Raw genomic sequence first — 19,478 nt, forward strand, 5'->3', positions numbered from 1 at the left:
AAAGGTCACAGCCAGCATCTTGCTACATGGATAAAGCCCCGCAAGACCAAAGAGAAAAGCGTGCAATTTCAGTGTGCCTGCCTCTCTCTCTCTCACACACATACATACAAGCACACACACACACGCTTACCCAGTAAATGTGTAGACCTCCAAAGCAAATTTCTGTAGTAGGCTGGTCTTGGTAGAATTCGACAGGATGAGGACCACATTCATGTGGCCTGGCCTCAGACGTACCAAGTTACTGGTGTATGTTACATCTGTGAGTTCAGTTACCTCCACAAAGCCTTTTTTAGGAATCTTGCTGTGGAGAAATATTGAGGAGTTAAGATGCTGTCAGGATAGGGGAAAGCCATTACTTTGAAAAGAAACAGCTGAAAGAAAATGCTATGTTCTAACCAGACTAGGTATGTTATTCACGATTCTTGAGTCTAACACATTGGTAGGATGGGGATGGCCTGACTTGGTAACCCCTGACCTACAAACAGCCTTTCTGTGCTGCTTTTCTTTTTCTTTTTGAGATAGGGTCTTGCTCTGTTGTCCAGGCTTGAGTGCAGCGACATGATCATGGCTCACTGCAGCCTCGACCTCCTGGGCTCAAGTGATCCTCCTACCTCAGCCTCCCAAGTAGCTGGGACTACAGGTGCCTGCCACCACATGCAGCTAATTTTATAAATTTTTTGTAGAGACAGGGTCTTGCCATGTTGCCTAAGCTAGTCTCAAACCCTGGGCTCAAGCAATCCTCCCACCTAGGCCTCCTAAAAGTCTTGGGATTACAGGCATGAGCCACTGTGCCCAGCTTGATGCTGCTTTTCAGGTGCAGAAGTTGCTCTAGGACAGAATGAAGAAGACAACTATCATTCAGTCTATGTTCTTTGTCTCGGAGACCCTGGCCTCTTGCTGCTGGGTGTGTGTGTGCACAAGACTGGTCACGTTCATTGACACTTACAGGGATAAACCACGTCCTGCTTCTGGCTCACCTAACACTTGCCTGATAGGCTTCTTTCCTTCTGCCTTCATTATGAAATCTAAGGCATCTAAACACCTAGAGGGTCTTAGTAAACACAAGTCACAGTGACTTTTCCCTGTAGCCACAGTTTACATGGGAGGAGGTGCATGAGAGTTCTTCTCTACACTCTATGTTCCAATGCTGCGTTATCAGATGACAGGATCTGGGGGGCAGGTGCCGGGGAGGTGACTCTGATGTTTTGTTAGAGAAACCTGCTGTTTTCTTTGGTGAAGCTTGGCTCAGTCTTCCCAGTCTTCTCTTGGGCTTCCTCTTTATCTGGAGGGCTTGACTCTCGCTCATCATTAGAGTCGCTAAAGTAAGAAAAAAGGAGTTTTACAAAAAAAGTGTCAACACCAACCATGGTGGTGCACCGAGAAGCCACAGGACATTTACCTGAAAGCCTGAACGATGACAGTGCCGAAGAGGATGAAGAGGGCAGAGAAGATCAGGGACAGCAGGGGCATCATTTCCCGCCTAAAACCAAATTAACAAACTATTAGCTCAAGTTAAAATTTCTTCTCTCCAGCTAAAAAAAGATAAAATAAAAATCCCAAACCAAAAACTCTTCACACCAATAAACGCTTACTAATTTCAGGCAAACAGAGCTTTTCTTGGCGGGTGGAGGTGGTGGAGGGGAAGGTAGAGATTGTTCAGTGTTCTAATTCACAGACAGCTTACTCTAAAAGTTTGATTTTTGTATCTCAGTATAATAGGCTATGCTCAATAAGTTCTGCATGAGTAAACAATAAAAGGGATAATAAAGGACTTAAGGTGTAAACATGGAAGAATTTTCTGACATTGTGGAATTATTTCCTCAACTTTACTGATTTTTTTCTGGCCAGAAAAATTCAGATGTAGCTCAGAGGGGTGGAGTAGGGAGATAAAATTGATCTTTCAAGATTTCATCTAGGACTGGTGTTCTGAAATTTTATGTACCTACCAACACCCATCAAAGGCTGTCATTTGTCAGGTGCTGTGTTGGGTGCCAGGAATCACAAACATGAATGAGATGTGGTTCTGTCCTTCAGGGGCTCATGGTCTCATCAGTAGGTGGGAGTGGGTATGCCTCTTGAGGTTAATTCACTCATTCCTTTTACATCTATACACTGGACTCCACGTGTGTCAGGCCCTGTGCTGGGCACCAGAGGTTCCCTGATGAAGAGACAGTCCCAGGCTCTGCTGCCCAGAATGGCAGCCATGGGTGATCCTTTCCTAGCCAGTGGGAAAGGGTCAGTAAGCCAATATAAAAAAAGGGAAGTGGCCGGGCACGGTGGCACACGCCTGTAATCCCAGCACTTTGGGAAGCTGAGGTGGGTGGATCACCTGAGGTCAGGAGTTCGAGACCAGCCTTACCAACATGGTTAAACACTGTCTCTAGTAAACATACAAAAATTAGCTGGGCATGGTGGTGGGTGCCTGTAATCTCAGCTTCTCGGGAGGCTGAGACAGGAGAATCGCTTGAACCTGGGAGGCAGAGGTTGCAGCGAGCTGAGATCATGCCATTGCACTCCAGCCTCAGTGACAGAGTGAGACTCTGTCTCAAAAAAAAATAAAAAATAAAAAATGTCCAGGAGCAGTGGTTCACGCCTGTAATCCCAGCACTTTGGGAGGCCGAGGCGGGCGGATCACCTGAGGTCAGGAGTTTGAGACCAGCCTGACCAACATGGTGAAACCCTATCTCTACTAAAAATACAAAAATTAGCCGGGCATGGTGACAGGTGCCTGTAATCCCAGCTACTCACTCAGGAGGCTGAGGCAGGAGAATTGCTTGAACCCGGGAGGTGGAGGTTGCAGTGAGCCCCAGATTGAGCCTGGGGGACAAGAGCAAGACTTCGTCTCAAAAAAAAAAAAAAAAGTAAAAAATAAAAAAAGGGAAGTTACTGAAAGAAAGAAAAAGGGGAATAGAAAATGTGTAAACGTTCTTCCACTTGCCCCATCAAGTGTACCCTGAAATTTAATAATGATGAACTCTTTTCAAAAGAAAAACAGTGATATCAGTATTAACAGAGAAAAAGAAATTCAGCCTGGCAATATCCCTACCAGTTGTTGTGAAAAATGCTATCCCAGCAGTCTGAGATGTAGTCAGAAGCAGAGTAGAACCATCGAAGGAGAAAAACCTATGTAGAGAGAAAATGGATGATGGTCAGGACTAAACCTGGAAGGGAGAGTCCCTCTACCCTGCAACACAGTGCTGCTGCTGGACCTCTGCTCTGAGCAGAAATCCGCCACCAGCACTGTGTACTCACAAGCCCTCCTGGTGTCCCACCCTTCCCAGCATCTGATGCTCACAGGGGCAAGTTCATCGGTCAGGTCAGGAAGCACTGCTTCAGAGGACAGAAGAGCTGGATCTTTACGCAGCTGGTCGAGATAGCCCAAGAGGACAAATTTGTCACTCTCACTCCCAGTCCAGGGGTCTTCCAGGGTTTTATACACCACCCTTCCTGCTGTGTTGCGCCTTTCTAAAATAGACACCTGGAAGAAAAGTAGAGAAAAAACATCAGAAGTTTCAAAAGCATGGTTAAGTTACAGTTGTTTGCTTTTTTTTTTTTTTTTTTTTTGACGGAGTCTTGCTTTGTCGCCCAGGCTGGAGTGCAGTGGCGTGATCTTGGCTCACTGCAAGCTCCGCCTCCCGGGTTCACGCCATTCTCCTGGCTCAGCCTTCCCAAGTGGCTGGGACTACAGGCACCTGCCACCATGCCTGGCTAATTTTTTGTATTTTTTTTTTTTTTTTTTTTTTTTTAGTAGAGATGGGGTTTCACCATGCTAGCCAGGATGGTCTCGATCTCCTGACCTCGTGATCTGCCTGCCTTGGCCTCCCAAAGTGCTGGGATTACAGCTGTGAGCCACCACACTTGGCCCAGTCATTTGTTTTTTGAGACAGAGTTTCGCCCTTGTCTCCCAGGCTGGAGTGCAATGGTGCGATCTTGGCTCACTGCAACCTCTGCCTCCCAGGTTCAAGCAATTCTCGTGCCTCAGCCTCCTGAGTAGCTGGGACTACAGACAGGTGTGCACCACACCAGCTAATTTTTGTATTTTTAGTAGAGATGAGGTTTCACCATGTTGATTAGGCTGGTCTCAAACTCCTAGCCTCAAGTGATCCACCTGCCTCGGCCTCCCAAAGTGCTGGGGTTATAGATGTGAGCCATCGTGCTTGGCCCACGAAATAACTTTTATGGTGACTTTCCTAAGCTTTTGTTAAAAGTTAAAGCTCTTTTTTCTCAATAGACTTTGCTCTATAATCTTTGACTTAATATTAATGGAAACCTTTGTTTTTTAGAGAGATTTTCCATGATTGCGAAAATGATGAAAAGTCAGAGGAGAATTTCTTGTTTCTGTAGGAAGTGATGACAATGGAGGAGAAAGGCAGGAGAGATCAACCAGGATGAAGTTAAAGAGGCAGAGGGGGGCAGAAATTTCCAGAGCACATTACCAGTGGCCTAAGGATTTGTAAAATCTAGGATCTAGGATGCTGCAAGACCAGACTTGCCTTAGTAAAAAACTGGTGAAAAGCACTGATGACCTTTACCGTTTACTGATAGAAAACATGGTTTCTGTGGGGGCCTGAGGCTGACATCCAGAATGTAAAAAGACCAGGTCAAAAACTGTTTTAAGAGTAGGCTTTAGGCTGGGAGCAGTGGCTCATGCCTGTAATCCCAGCACTTTGGGAGGTGGGAGGATTGCCTGAGCTCGGGACTTTGAGACCAACCTGGGCAACATGTCGAAACCCTATCTCTACAAAAAAATACAAAAAATTAGCCAGGCGTGGTTGTGTGTGCCTGTGGTCCCAGCTATGTGGGAGGCTGAGGTGGGAAGATCACTTGAGCCTGGGAGGTCGAGGCTGTAATGAGCTGAGATCATGTCACTGCACTCCCAGCCTGGGAGACAGAGTGAGACCCTGTCTCAAAAGAGAAAAAAAAAATCAAGAAAAAGGAAAAACAAAAGAGTAGGCTTTGAAAATAGGCTTCAGAGTTTCAGATTTCCTAGAATTTGTATTCAACACTCTCAAGGAAGAAGGAAACAGAATCAAGTGCCACATGGTTGTGAAGAGCCTGGGATGAGGAGAGACTCTGTGGCTCACCGCTGATTTCCCTTGAAACGCCTCACTGTCTGGTAGTAAGGTGTCGGCAAACTCCTGCTGCCGATTGCTGTAGACATGCACAAATCTCACTGTGTCTTGAGTGTTTGCCAGGGCAAAGGACAGGAAAGCCTCAAAGGGTTTGCTCAACTTGGTAGTCTCAGCAGTCAATAAAACCACACAGTACCTGCACAACAAAAAGACAAAACTTTATAACCAATCCCTGATGGCAGGGCCAGCACCTATAATGGCAAGTGAAGGTGAAGAAGATGAGAAGCTCATCTTACGGAAGTGAATACACTGTGCCCAGTGAAAGCTGACATTTCTACTAAGGGAGGATTTCCAAGTCATTAACAAACTGTTTCTCTTCCTAATCTGTGATGTTTTTCCCAAACCAAACTTCTTTACCACATTTACGAATTTTAAAATTTTATATATATGAAATTTTATATATATGAAAACTACATATATATAGTTTTGTTTATATTGCCTAGGCTGGTCTTGAATTCCTGGCCTCAGACAATCCTCCTACCTCAGGCTCCCAAAGTGTTGGGATTACTGGCATGAGCCATCGTGCCTGCCAGGAATTTAAGGGGTTGGTCACTGAATCTCTGATGCAGCAGGGCCTTTTATTTTATTTTTTGAGATGGAGTCTTGCTCTGTCGCCCAGGCTGGAGAGTGTAGTGGTGTGATCTCGGCTCACTGTAACTCCGCCTCCTGAGTTCAAACCATTCTCCTGCCTCAGCCTCCCAAGTAGCTGGGATTATAGGCGTGCACCACCTCACCCAACTAGTTTTTGCATTTTTAGTAGAGACGGGTTTTCACTATGTTGGCCAGGCTGGTCTCAAACTCCTGACCTCAAGTGATCCGCCTGCCTCAGCCCCCCAAAGTGCTGGGATTATAGGCGTGAGCCACTGTTCCTGGCCGGCAGGGCCTTTTAGAAACTATTTGTCCTAGTTCTTCCAGTATAGGGAGGGCTGGTTGTCAAATCTCTCTCAGGCCAGAGGCCACTGAGCCTCATTCTGAAGGGCTTCCTTTGCAAGGTTCCAATGGGAAGTTTAGCTATTCATTCTCCCAAAAATATTTACTGAGCACTTAGTATATGTCAGGTAATATAGACAATATTATTGCCCTCATGGAGCTTATATTCCAGTGGGGAAGATAGAAAACAGATATATTATGACAGGTATCAACAAGTGCTATATATTAAAAAAAAAAAAAAAAAGATGAAAAGGGGACAGAGAGAGGCCAGAGTGGGTAGAAGCCACGCTCCATCAGACAGGTTGGTCAGGGAAGTGCCAACTGAAAAGGTGACATTGTTATGACAGGAAATGGGGTCAGAGCATCCCAGGTAGAGAGACTACAAGTGCAAAGACCCCAGGATGGAGAGTGACTGGATCTGATTTGCATTTTTAAACATTATTGGCTGACGTGTGGACACCTGCCTGGAGGGTACAAGAGTGGAATGGAGCAGAGAGACTAGTTAGAAGGCTGCCAGGGGGGTCTCGCTGGGAGACGATGGTGGCTTGTTCCAGGGTAGCAGCGGTTAAAAAAAGTGAGAAGTGTGTGGATTTGGGATATTTTTTGAAGGCTGTGTAAACAACAATCCTTACAGTCCAGGATATTCTTTTTTTATATTTAAGTCATTTTTTTCTTCGCTCTTGACTATAAAGGAATCTGAAAAGCCTAGACACACAGGGAAATTATGTTTTATATTTTCAAGTTACATGATTGATATGTTTTCCTTCCATATCCAGATACCTTTTACAGATGAAACAGCCCTAAATTTAAAGCTACTGATTCATTCACCTGAGAAGGTGTAATGAATACATTCCCTGAATTTCTAGACTTTTTAGATACTTTGTATAATAACTCTTCATACTTTATTGAATACATGTAACTTAGCCTTCCTGATTCCCACCAATCCATTTCCTCAATACTCTATACTTCCCTACTGTTTAATCGTTATCCTTGCTCCTTCCCAAGACCTCCAAAGACTCACCCTGTGTGGAATGCTTTAGTAGGGACAGTCACTCTTCCATATTCTGTGCTTCTGTAAAGTGACCCAGTCTCTCCCAGACGCCTGGCTAAACTGTGCTCATCCTTCAGGTCTCAGCTGAAATGTTACATCTTAGGGAAATCTTCTCTGACCACTAGGACAGGCTGGCACATCTGACAATTTGGTGCTAAAGTGCCCTGGACTAATACATCATATTAGTATGATTACCATCACAGTCATTAATCAGTGTTTTTTTTTTTTTTTTCTGAGACAGAGTTTCGCTCTTGTTGCCCAGGCTGGAGTGCAATGGCGTGATCTCGGCTCACCGCAACCTCTGCCTCCCAGGTTCAAGTGATTCTCCTGCCTCAGCCTCCCTAGTAGCTGGGATTACAGGCATAAGCCACCATGCCCGGCTAATTTTGTATTTTTAGTAGAGATGGGGTTTCTCCATGTTGGTCAGGCTGGTCTCGAACTCCCGACCTCAGATGATCCGCCCTCCTCGGCCTCCCAAAGTGCTGGGATTACAGGCATGAGCCACCACGCCCGGCCCAGTATTTGTTAAATGAAGAATAAGTTCTCAATGTTACAGGGCAGATGTCTAGTCACCCTATAGTAAAATGAATCATGATCCTTCTATTGTAATAACAAGCAGAGGCAAAGCCTTAAGTCCTTACTTCCTCTGTCGATGCGACCGTTTCACAGGGCAGAGTTCATGGAACAACCTCTGGCTGGTGAGCCTGGCTGCCAATAGATATTTGTTGTGGGTGATGAAGTCGTCAATGATTTGCTTCTTCATACCTCGGGCCTAGAGAAAAACCAAGAATCAGCTAGATTTTATGCAGTGTTCTCAATGCAAATAGATGGGCTTTCTTTACTTACCAGCTTAATAAAAACGTAGCTGACCTTGGCTAAAGTAATATAACCAAACAAGACAGACCTGTTTGAGCGAATAAACATGTGGTGATCTATTTCAGCAATGCAGGGCTGAAAGCAATGATGCAGCTATTTCGGGTCAAAGGGAAAATCAAGTACACTTTCCACTGGAGAGTTTTTATTCACTGTTTTATGCTGACAAATTAAAAAAGTCAGTCATGGCCGGACGTGGTGGCTCACATCTGAAATCCTAGAACTTTGGGAGGCTGAGGTGGGTAGATCATGAGGTCAGGAGTTTGAGACCAGCCTGGCCAACACAGTGAAACCCCGTCTCTACTAAAAATACAGAAATTAGCCAGGCATGGTGATGTGTGTCTGTAGTCCCAGCTACTTGGAAGGCTGAGGCAAGAGAATCGGTTGAACCCGGGAGACAGAGGTTGCAGTGAGCCGAGATCACGCCACTGCACTTTGGCCTGGGCGACAGAGCGAGACTCCATCTCAAAAACAAAACAAAACCAAACAAAAAACAAAACAAAACAAAAACCCAAAACGAAAAGTCAATCATTTTGAATTTTAGGCAAAATTATTTCCATTCAGGATTTGTAGCGAACTGGGCAATTAAAAATAAATCCCAAAGCAACAATGTTGCAAAGTATAAAAGGCAGGTTACAAAACCGTATGACCATTTTATTGCTAACTTTCACACATTTCAAAGGACTGAAATCATTGACAGCAGGTATTCTGACCACAAGGTAATTAACCTAGAATTCCATATAAAATGCAAACCAGAAATGTAAACATTTCCCTTTATGTTTGGAAATTAAGAAACACGGCCAGGTATGGAGGCTCATTCCTCTAACCCAAATGCTTTGGGAGGCCAAGGCAAGAGGATCCCTTGAACCCAAGAGTTAGAGACCACCCTGTGCAACATGGAGAGATCCCATCTCTACAAAAAATTAAAAACAAACAAACAAACAAAAGGCCAGGCACAGTGGCTCACTCCTATAATCCCCGAACTTTGGGAGGCCGAAGCAGGAGGATTGCTTGAGCTTAGAAGATCAAGACCAGCCTGGGCAACATAATGAGATCTTGTCTCTACTAAAAATAAAAAAAAATTAGCCAGGCATGGTGGTGCATGCCCGCAATCCCAGCTATCTGGGAGGTGGAGGTGGGAGGACTGCTTGAGCCCAAGACTTAAGAGACTGCAGTGAGCTAGGATCACACCACTGGACTCTAGCCTGTGTGACAGACTGAGACCCTGTCTCAAGAAAAAAAAAAAAAAAAAAAAAAAAGGGGCTGGGCATGGTGGCTCATGCCTGTAATCCCAGCACTTTGGGAAGTCAAGGCAGGTGGATCACTTGAGGTCAGGAGTTCAAGACCAGCCTGTGCAACATAGTGAAACCCTGTCTCTATTAAAAGTACAAAAATTAGCCAGGCGTGGCCTTAGTCCCAGCTACTCAGGAGGCTGAGGCGGGAGGACTGCTTGAGGCTGGGAGAGCATACCAGCCTGGGCAACGGGAGTGAAACCCTGTCTCATAAAAGAAAAAAAAGGAAAAAAAAAGTTGTTAGCTGGGCATGGTGGCATGTGCCTGTAGTCCCAGCTACTTGGGAGGTTGAAGGGTGAGGATCACTTGAGCGTAGGAGGCCAAGGCTGCAGTGAGCCATGATGACATCACTACACTCCAGCCTGGGTGACAGAGCAAGACTGACTAAAAAAGAAAAAAAAAAACCAAAACAAGAATGTCTATCAGATATTAGAAAATATTTTCAACTTTAATGACTGATGAAAAATACTATTTATAAGAACTCTGAGATACATATAAAGTAGTACTTGAAGGGGAATTTTACAATTAACATAATAGAAAAGAAGTTAATGAAATAAACATCTCTGTCAAGTCAAAAACAGCAAAAATATAAAAGTAGAAAGGAAATAATACAGATAAAAATAGAAATTAATGAAACAAGAAATGAATATATTAATATAAGAAGAAGAATTATCAAAGACAAAACTGGTTCTTTGAAAAAGCTAATACAATCAACAAGCCTCTGGTAAAACCAACCATGAAAACAAAAGAGAAGGCATAAAATAATCATTGTCAAAGATGACAAGAAGGAATCACTACCTACAATGCAGAAGTTAAAACAGAAAACCTAAATAATCAGTAGTCAAAAATCTTTCCTTAAAGCGAAACCCAGAAACCCAAGCTCAAGGCCCAGATGGCATTACAGATGCTTTCAATCAAACTTTCAAGGAAGACAATCTCACATAAAGTCTTCCTGAGAAGACAAAAAGCAACACATGGGTATCACGATACGGAAAAGTTAGAAGTCAATCTCATTTCTGAACATGAATGTCAAAGTCCTAAGCAAAATGTTAGCAAATGGAATCCAGCAATATATTGAAAGCATAATAGAAATCATAATCTTGTTGGATTTATTTCATGAATGCAAGTTAGGTTTAACATTAGAGAATGAATTAATATGAGTTAGCACAATATAGAAGATTAAAGAAGAAAAATCAGAATAATCTAATGGATGTAGAAAAAGTATTTGATAAAAATCATACCAATTGTGGTTAGAACTTTTAGTCAACAAGGAGTAGAAGGACCTTCTTTAACCTGATAAAGGGTATCCACATTTTAAAAGCCTTCTGCAAACACACTTATTGGGGAAATGCTGAAAGCCTTCCCTCTCTTTGAAATCAAGAACAAGGACAGCCCCCGATTACTACACTCTATTCCACATCATGTCAGCTGTCAGGAGTAATGTCAGAAAAAGAAATAAAATGAGGGCTGGAAAAAAAAAGAAGTAAAATTGTCATTAATCTCAGATGATGATTATATAGTTAGCTGATCTAAAAGATGGTACAGATAAATTATTTAAGTTAATAGAAGAGTTTAGCAAGGTTGCTGGATGATACAAAGTTTTTATTTCAAAATCAAGGGTGGGCACGGTGGCTCACGCCTATAATCCCAGCACTGTGGGAGGCCGAGGCGGGCAGATCACCTGAGACCAGCCTGGCCAACATGGCAAAACCCCTCCTCGACTAAAAAATACAAAAATTAGCGGGGCATTGTGGTGCATGCCTGTAATCCCAGCTACTCAGGAGGCTGAGAGGCAGGAGAATTACTTGAACCCAGGAGGTGGAGGTTGCAATGAGCCAAGATCAGGCCACTGCACTCCAGCCTGGGCGACAGAGCAAGGCTCCGTCTTAAAACAAAACAAAACAAAACAACCAACAACTGTATTACTTATACCAGCAAAAAGAAAAAACAATAAAAAGATACTGTCTTCATTCTTTTTTCCAAAAAAAAAAAAAAAAAAAAAAAAAAGATAAAGTCTCACTGTGTTGCCCAGGCTGGTCTTGAACTCCTGAGCTCAAGTGGTCCTCCCGCCTCAGCCTCCAAAAGTGCTAGGGTGAGCCACTGCACCCGGCTCCCTTTACATTCTTTTTTTTTTTTTGAGATGGAGTTTCGCTCTTGTTGCCCACGCTGAAGTGCAATGGCACGATTGTGGCTCATCACAACCTCCGCCTCCCAGGTTCAAGTGATTCTCCTGCCTCAGCCTCCCGAGTAGCTGGGATTATAGGCATGCACCACCACACCCGGCTAATTTTGTATTTTTAGTAGAGATGGGGTTTCTCCATGTTGGTCAGGCTGGTCTTGAACTCCTGACCTGGTGATCCACCCGCTTTTTTTTTTGAGATGGAGTTTTGCTCTGTAGCCAGGCTGGAGTGCAGTGGCACAATCTTGGCTCACTGCAACCTCCGCCTCCCGAGTTCAAGCAGTTCTCCTGTCTCAGCCTCCGGAGTAGCTGGGACTACAGGAGCATGCTGCCACACCTGGCTATTTTTTTTTTTTTTGTATTTTAGTAGAGATGAGGTTTCACCACGTTGCCCAGGCTGATCTCGAACTCCTGGTCTCAGGCAATCCACCCGCCTCGGCCTCCAAAAGTACGAGGATTACAGGCGTGAGCCACCGCGCCTGGCCTACATTCTTTTTTTAAAAAATTTTTTCTGCAGCATAAACTATCAAACAAAAAAAAAAAGCTTTTTAATACGATAAAAAATAGGAGGCACCTAGAAATAAGTTGAAAAAAATGTTCTTTCCAGAGAAAATTATAAAATTTATGAAGACATATTACAGAAGACCTAAACAAATGAAATAGATATATCATGTTCAAAGGTGGGAAGGCCCAATTTTCTAAGGATAGAATCACTTTAAGATGTACTTCCCCTATATCAAGATCATGAAGGTATTCTTCTCAGAGCTTCTAAAAGCCATATAGCTTTGCCTTTTATACTATCTCTGTTCTCCCCAGACTGACTTAAGAATCAGTATAAACTCAGTAAGACACCAGTAAGTTTTTTGGGTTGGTTTGTTTTGATGGAAGTTGACAGAATTTAAAATGTATACAAAAAGTACAAAAGACCAATATATACAAAAAGTACAAAAGACCAACAGCTATAATGCTTTTGAAGGAAAAAAACCTTTCCCCAAATCTAAAAAACAAAGTGAGGAGATTTGTTCTATCAGATATCAAGACTATTCCAAATGATTTTAAATACTTAAATATAAAAGGCAAAGCTATACAGCTTTTAGAAGCTCTATGAGAAGAATACCTTCATGATTTTTGATGTAGGGGAAGTATGTCTTAAATAGAAACAAGGAAGAACCAATCACAAAGGAAAATATTGATATGAGTGAATATACTAAAGAATTTATGTTCATCAAAAAGACATCAAATATAATAATATATTCATGGCATCATTATTCAAATAACCAAAAACTGGAAAAACTCTGTCAACAATAGAATGGACTGGACAAACACACCGTAGTCTATTCCTATCATGCAATTTTCTTTCGTTCTTTTTTTTTTTTTGAGACAGGGTCTTGCTCTGTTGCTCAGGTTGTAGTGCAGTGGCACGAACACAGCTCACTGCAGCCTTGACCTCCCGGGCTGAAGCAATTCTCCTGCCTCAGCCCTCCAAGTAGCTGGAACTTCAGGTGTGTACCACCACACCCAGCTAATTGTGTATTTTTTGTAGAGACAAGGTTTTGCCATGTTGCCCAGGCTGGTCTCGACCTCCTGGGCTCAAATGATCTGCCCGTCTCAACCACCCAGAGTGCTGGCATTACAGGTGTGAGCCACTGTGCCTGGCCATGCAATTTTCAACAACGAGAATGAAGATTAAACTCCAAATAATGACATGTATGAATCTCAAAAACATAAGCTGAGAGAAACCAGATACAAGATATATACACTATATTATTCCATTTGGATAAAATTCAAAAATGCAAAGACGAATCTATGCTGTTAGAAAACAGGATAGTGCTGACCTTTGGGAAGGAGGTAAGTAGGTAGGGGGAGGGAGGGGTCTTCTGGGCTGATGACAATATTTTGTTTCTTGATCAAGTGAAGCTAACATGGATGTGTTCATTGTGTGAGAATTCACTGAGCTTCACATCTCTGACTTGTGCATCTTTCTGCATGTGTATTATATGTCAATAAATAATTTTAAAATGTGGGTATCATAAAAATAATAAAAAGACAGCCAGGTGTGGTGACTCACGTCTGTAATCCCAGCACTTTGGGAGGCCGAGACGGGTGGATCATCTGAGGTCAGGAGTTTGAGACCAGCCTGGCCAACATGGTGAAACCCCATCTCTACCAAAAATACAAAAATTAGCTGGGCATGGTGGAGTGTGCCTATATCCCAGCTATTCAGGATGCTAAGGCAGGAGAATTGCTTGAACCCGGGAGGCGGAGGTTGCAGTGAGCTGAGATCACACCACTGCACTCTAGCCTGGGCGACAAGAGTGAAACTCCATCTCAAAAAAACAAAACAAAACAAAACAAAAGACAAGCCACAGAATGGGTGAAGATATTTGCCACGGAGATAAACAAAAGACTATGAGAAAAAAACAGGAATAAAAGAGATGAACATATAAATAACCCCTACAAATCAATTACAGAAAGGCAGATAATCTAATTAAAAAATGGGTAAAAGACTTAATAGACAGGCCGGGCGCGGTGGCTCACACCTGTAATCCCAGCACTTTGGGAAGCGGAGGTGGGCGGATCATCTGAGGTCAGGCGCTCGAGACCAGCCTGGCCAACATGGTGAAACCCTGTCTCTATTAAAAATACAAAAAAATTAGCCAGGTGTGGTGGCTTGTGCCTGTAGTCCCAGCTACTCCGAAGGCTGAGGCACAAGAATCACTTGAACCCAGGAGGCAGAGGTTGCAGTGAGTCGAGATCTCACCACTGCACTCCAGCCTTAAGAGACAGAGCAAGACTCTGTCTCCAAAAAATAATAATAATAATAATAATAATAAAAAAAGACACATTAACAGGTAGGCATATCATAATGAGGGCATCCAAAAGGTTCATATACAAATGAGAAGATGACTTCCTGTTGACAAGAATTAAAAAAAAAAAAATTAAAAACAAAAAAATTTAAATAAAAAAAAGAAGAAATCTGTGTTCCTTGCAGTTATAATGGATCTTTTACTCATGTATTATTTCATAATACCCTGCATTGGTCATCTGAATGCAGGGTATGTGAATATTGGTCCACTGATCTTCCAAACAATAACTTTTTGTTTTTTTTTTGAGATGAAGTCCCACTCTGTCGCCCAGGCTGGAGTGCAGTGGCGCGATCTTGGCTCACTGCAACCCCCGCCTCCCAGGTTCAAGTGATTCTTCTGCCTCAGCCTCCCGAATAGCTGGGACTACAGGTGCATGCCACCACGCCAGCTAATTTTTGTATTTTTTTTTTAGTAGAAACAGGGTTTCACCATATTGGCCACGCTGGTCTCGAACTCCTGACCTCATGATCCACCTGCCTCGGCCTCCCAAAGTACTGGGATTACAGGCTTGAGTCACCACGCCTGGCCAACATATTTTATTATACTTATTAAAAAAAGAACGGGCTGGGTGCAGTGGCTCACACCTGTAATCCCAGCACTTTGGGAGGCCCAGGCAGGAGGACCACTTGAGGCCAGGAGTTCAAGACCATCCTAGTCAACAAAGTGAGACCCTGTCTCTCAAACAAAAAAAAATTTTTTTTTTTTTGAGACAGAGTCTCATTCTCACCCAGGCTGGAGTACAGTGAAACAATCTTGGCTCACTGCAACCTTTGCCTCCTGGGTTCAAATGAATCTCCTGTCTCAGCCTCCCGGGTAGCTGGGATTACAGGTGCATGCCACCACACCCGGCTTTTTTGTATTTTTAGTAGAGACGGGGTTTCACCATGTTGGCCAGGCTGGTCTTGAACTCCTGAATTCAGATGATATGCCTGCCTCAGCAAAAAAAATTTTTTAAAAAAATTAGCCAGTGGTGCATGCCTGTAGTCTCAGCTGCTCGGGAGACTGAGGCAGAAGGATCACTTGAGCCCAGGAAGTCGGAGCTGCAGTGAGCCGAGGCTGTGCCACTGCACTCCAGCCTGAGTGACAGAGTGAGATCCTCTAAAAAACAAAAACAAAAGCAAAAACAAAAAAAACCACATCACTTTGATGAACCAATCTCATCAGAAAATTCTGAGAAGCTGTCATGATGGCCAGTACAAATTTTTCGAAATTCAAATGTTCTTGGAAGCCTGAATTTTATCACTGGCAATAAATACCACCAGTTGTTTGTTTTAAAGTGCCACATCACTTCATCTGTTTTAGAGAAAATGTCTGCCAAATTCCCGAGTCTAAATGACCATAGTTGTCTGTCATTCTTCCAAGTAAAAATGATGTTCCATTAAGAAAAGTGGCAAGGTAAGCACTTGTCCTCAGGACATTTGTACTCTGTTGTGCAGCAGGACTGCTTTATGCACACTTCCCAGCTCATCACACAGAATATTAAATCCATCAAAAAGACATGCACTCAAGGGTTAAGGTTTAATAAAATTAACACTTCTTACTGCTTCATCAAAGATATAAGGTGAGGCCGGGCACGGAGGCTCATGCCTGTAATCCCACCACTTTGGGAGACTGAGGTGGGTGGATCACCTGAGGTCAGGAATTCAAGAACAGCCTGGCCAACATGGTGAAACCCCATCTCTACTAAAAATACAAAAATTAGCTGGGCATGGTGGCAGGTGCCTGTAATCCCAGCAACTCGGGAGGCTGAGGCAGAAGAATTGCCTGAACCCAGGAGGCGGAGGTTGCAGTGAGCCGAGATCACGCCATTGCACTCCAGCCTGGGCGACAGAGTGAGATTCTGTCTGAAAAAACAAAAGAAAACAAAATACATGAAGTGAATCTAGTGGTTTGTTTTTGCTGCGAGTGATTGGGGGTGAAGCACACAATGATGGTAGGTGGCCTGGTGCCCTGCCTGGATTCACGCACTGGCACTGGCAGCTTCACCCACTACTGCTTTGGTACTATCAGTGTAAATGTCAACACAGTGAAAAAGGCAAATCATGTCTTGATATGATCTCACAGACTTCCTCTTGAAGGATCTTTGAGAATCCCCAGGAGTCTATCAACCACATTCTGAAAACTGCTGTCCTAGAGAACTCTGTACTTAGGTTATGATATTCATTGCAACACTATTCCTCAAAGCCCCCAACGTCCACCAACAGAAGAATGATTCAATAAATTATAATGGCCATAAATACCATATAGCAATGACAACAAATTACCTAGAGCAACAGGAAACCACTGGTGCTACTAGCCACCTGCTGTTGTGAAAACTGAGTTTGTTAAGCATACACTTGATATCCACAAAGAGCAAGCTGGTAAAGCAGCCATTCTACCAATAATTTTGTAAATGTATTTGATTTACAATTTTCCCCAGTGGGATAAATAAATATAATTCTCAGAACTATAAACTGTTCCAAAAAACCAATTTAGGAAATCCTCATCCATTTACCCTGGATTGAGATTATCTTCTCTTTTCTATTCGGACACTGGTATTTGTTTTCTTCCTGACTTGCAGCACCTTCTCGTCTCCATCAGGCACCCCCTTGTCTTGTGTGCCGGTGGCTGTTCTGAGTTTTGTCCTTGGCCTCCTTGGCCTTACTTTACATACAGCAGTCATCCCTTAACTGCAGAGGATACATTCCAAGACCCCCAGTAGGTGCCTGAAACCACATAGTACTGAACTCTATACAAACTACGTTTTTTTCCTATACACATACCTATGATAAAGTTTATCAATTAGGCACAGCAAGAGATTAACAACAACAATATTTAAATAGAACAATTCTAACAATATACTGTAATAAAGTGATGTGAACATGGTCCCCCTCGCTCAAAACATCTTTTTTTTTTTTTTTTTTTTTTGAGACGGAGTCTTGCTCTGTCGCCCAGGCTGGAGTGCAGTGGGTGGCGTGATCTCAGCTCACTGCAAGCTCCGCCTCCCGGGTTCACGCCATTCTCCTGCCCCAGCCTCCCGAGTAGCTGGGACTACAGGTGCCCACCACCACGCCCGGCTAATTTTTTGTATTTTTAGTAGAGACGGGGTTTCACCACGTTGGCCAGGATGGTCTCAATCTCCTGACCTCGTGATCTGCCCGCCTCGGCCTCCCAAAGTGCTGGGATTACAGGCGTGAGCCACCACGCCCGGCTTCAAAATATCTTCTTGCACTGTAGTCACCTATGTTTTGGACCTGGTTGACTGGGGTAACTGAAACCTCAGAAACTGAAAAAGGGGTAAGTGGGGTGGATCAGGGGAGACTACAGTATTATGCCGGGAAGATCTTACCCTACTCAGGACTTCAACCACTAACCATTTACTGATGATCCACCAGTTTCTATCACCAGCCTGTATGCTTTTCTTAAGATCTCGATTCCTATACCCAACTGTAGAAAGGACTTCTCTCCTTCTATTTCCTACAGGCAGCTCTAATTCAGTATGTCCACAGCCAAAGTTCTTATCTTCCTAAACCTGCTCTTCTTTCTTTACGGTCCACTTTCCCATCTGGTTTCCATGGTTTCAGGTACCCTTCTGTGTTCACAGGACACCTGAGCTGCCATTAGAGTGGATTGCCTCTAGCAAGATAGTACTTGTTTCTCTACACCCTCAACAGTACTATTTTAACTTAGAAAATCTTTGACAGTTGGATGGGTGAAAAAAGGTTAATGTTCTCTGATTACTTGTGAGATTTAATTTTTAAAAATGGTTATTAGTCTTCTCAGAATTTTATGATTTTCTTGATTAAAAGCTCTTTAGAAATTAAAAATATCAATATTTTAATATTTGTTATAAATATTCCCCCAGTTTTTTAACTTTACATTTTAAAGTATTTACATAAAAACATAAAATTTAGAGTCAAGTTATCAAGATTTTCCAAGATTTTTCCCCAATGCTTTTTAACCCTTTCCTACCTTAAGATCAGATAAATATTCATCTGTACATTCTCTCAGTTAGTTTGTGGCTTCTTCTTATTCCTTTTTATTACTGTTTTACATTTAACTTTTAAATTCATTTTGGAAAAAGATTGTTGGTTTTCCAACTGGAGCCCTTTAAAGGTGCTAAAATTTTTTAAAGGTTTTAAATTAAAAATTTTAAAGCAAACGGTACCAAGTTAGATAAAAAAATTCATTAAAAAATTTTGTGCATCTGAAGGAAGATCCTTTCCTTCAGCCACTTTGTTCAATTTTGCTGTTTATTTACATAAAATCTTGGGATAAAATGTGAAGAAAATCTTAACCAAGGTGACCCTCACGTACCTGGATAACATCGGCAGGCTTGTTTATATGTTCTTTAAAGACCAAGAGGGTAGGGGCGTAGATATTGATGTTGTACCGCCTCGTCATCTCTTCCGTCCCTCTCAAACCCACATATACATATCCAAATGATAAATAATCTTTGTATGCAAAGGCAGTCAACTGTTAGGGCATAATAGAGACGAAGAAAATAAAACTACAGCAAAGATGTAAATGACAAATCAAGTAGGCTTTTTCACATCACTGAGCAGAGAGACGCATGCCAGCTTATACAGCTCCAGTAGGTCTTCCGTATCCTTGTATACTTCCATTCTATGGTGTTCCATGTGCAAAAACTGTACCAACAAAGTAAATACAAACAACTCTCTTCTTTTTCATAGCTAAAGCAAAATAACGATCTTCTTGAAATCTGTACCGGTCAGGAGGCACGAGTTTGGGGATTACCTGTACCGTAATTAGGTAAGATGGCAGTGACCGTGCCACCGATAACACCTTCCTCTCCATCTCATGTCACAGTGACACGAGAGGTAGTGGGGAGTGTAGGTAGGCTGGGAGTGTAGTGGGGGAATCATTCAGAGGGCAGGTCTGAAGTCAGTGGGAATCGTGCTCACCATGCTGTAGTGAGAACTTGGGTGGGTTATATGACTGCTCTAAGCCTCAGTATCTTGGTCTATGGAAACAGGGATAGTGGCCAGGCGTGGTGGCTCATGCCTTTAATCCCAGCACTTTGGGAGGCCGAGGTGGGCGGATCACTTGAGGTCAGGAGTTCAAGACCAGCCTGGCCAACATGGTGAAACCCCATCTCTACTAAAACACAAAAATTAGCCGAGCGTGGTGGTGTGTGCCTGCAGTCCCAGCTAC

The 19,478-nt window shown here is 43.0% G+C and overlaps 1 protein-coding gene across 4 annotated transcripts in view; it reads right to left on the reverse strand.

Moving 5' to 3' along the window:
- Positions 1-19,478, reverse strand: part of DNAJC16 (DnaJ heat shock protein family (Hsp40) member C16) — a 44,667-nt gene that overhangs the window by 4,344 nt on the left and 20,845 nt on the right. For all 4 annotated transcript variants that reach the window (XM_019011457.4, XM_055385154.2, XM_055385170.2 and 1 more), the window contains 8 exons: positions 18,621-18,779; positions 7,755-7,885; positions 5,085-5,268; positions 3,296-3,478; positions 3,047-3,123; positions 1,400-1,480; positions 1,219-1,317; positions 131-301 (listed from right to left, as the gene is read on the reverse strand). In XM_019011457.4, coding sequence (XP_018867002.4) covers positions 131-301; positions 1,219-1,317; positions 1,400-1,480; positions 3,047-3,123; positions 3,296-3,478; positions 5,085-5,268; positions 7,755-7,885; positions 18,621-18,779 — 1,085 coding nt within the window. The remainder of the gene's footprint in view (positions 1-130; positions 302-1,218; positions 1,318-1,399; positions 1,481-3,046; positions 3,124-3,295; positions 3,479-5,084; positions 5,269-7,754; positions 7,886-18,620; positions 18,780-19,478) is intronic.

The sequence above is a fragment of the Gorilla gorilla genome, chromosome 1 (genome assembly GCF_029281585.2).
Source record: "Gorilla gorilla gorilla isolate KB3781 chromosome 1, NHGRI_mGorGor1-v2.1_pri, whole genome shotgun sequence".
In the NCBI taxonomy this organism is placed as follows: domain Eukaryota; kingdom Metazoa; phylum Chordata; class Mammalia; order Primates; family Hominidae; genus Gorilla; species Gorilla gorilla.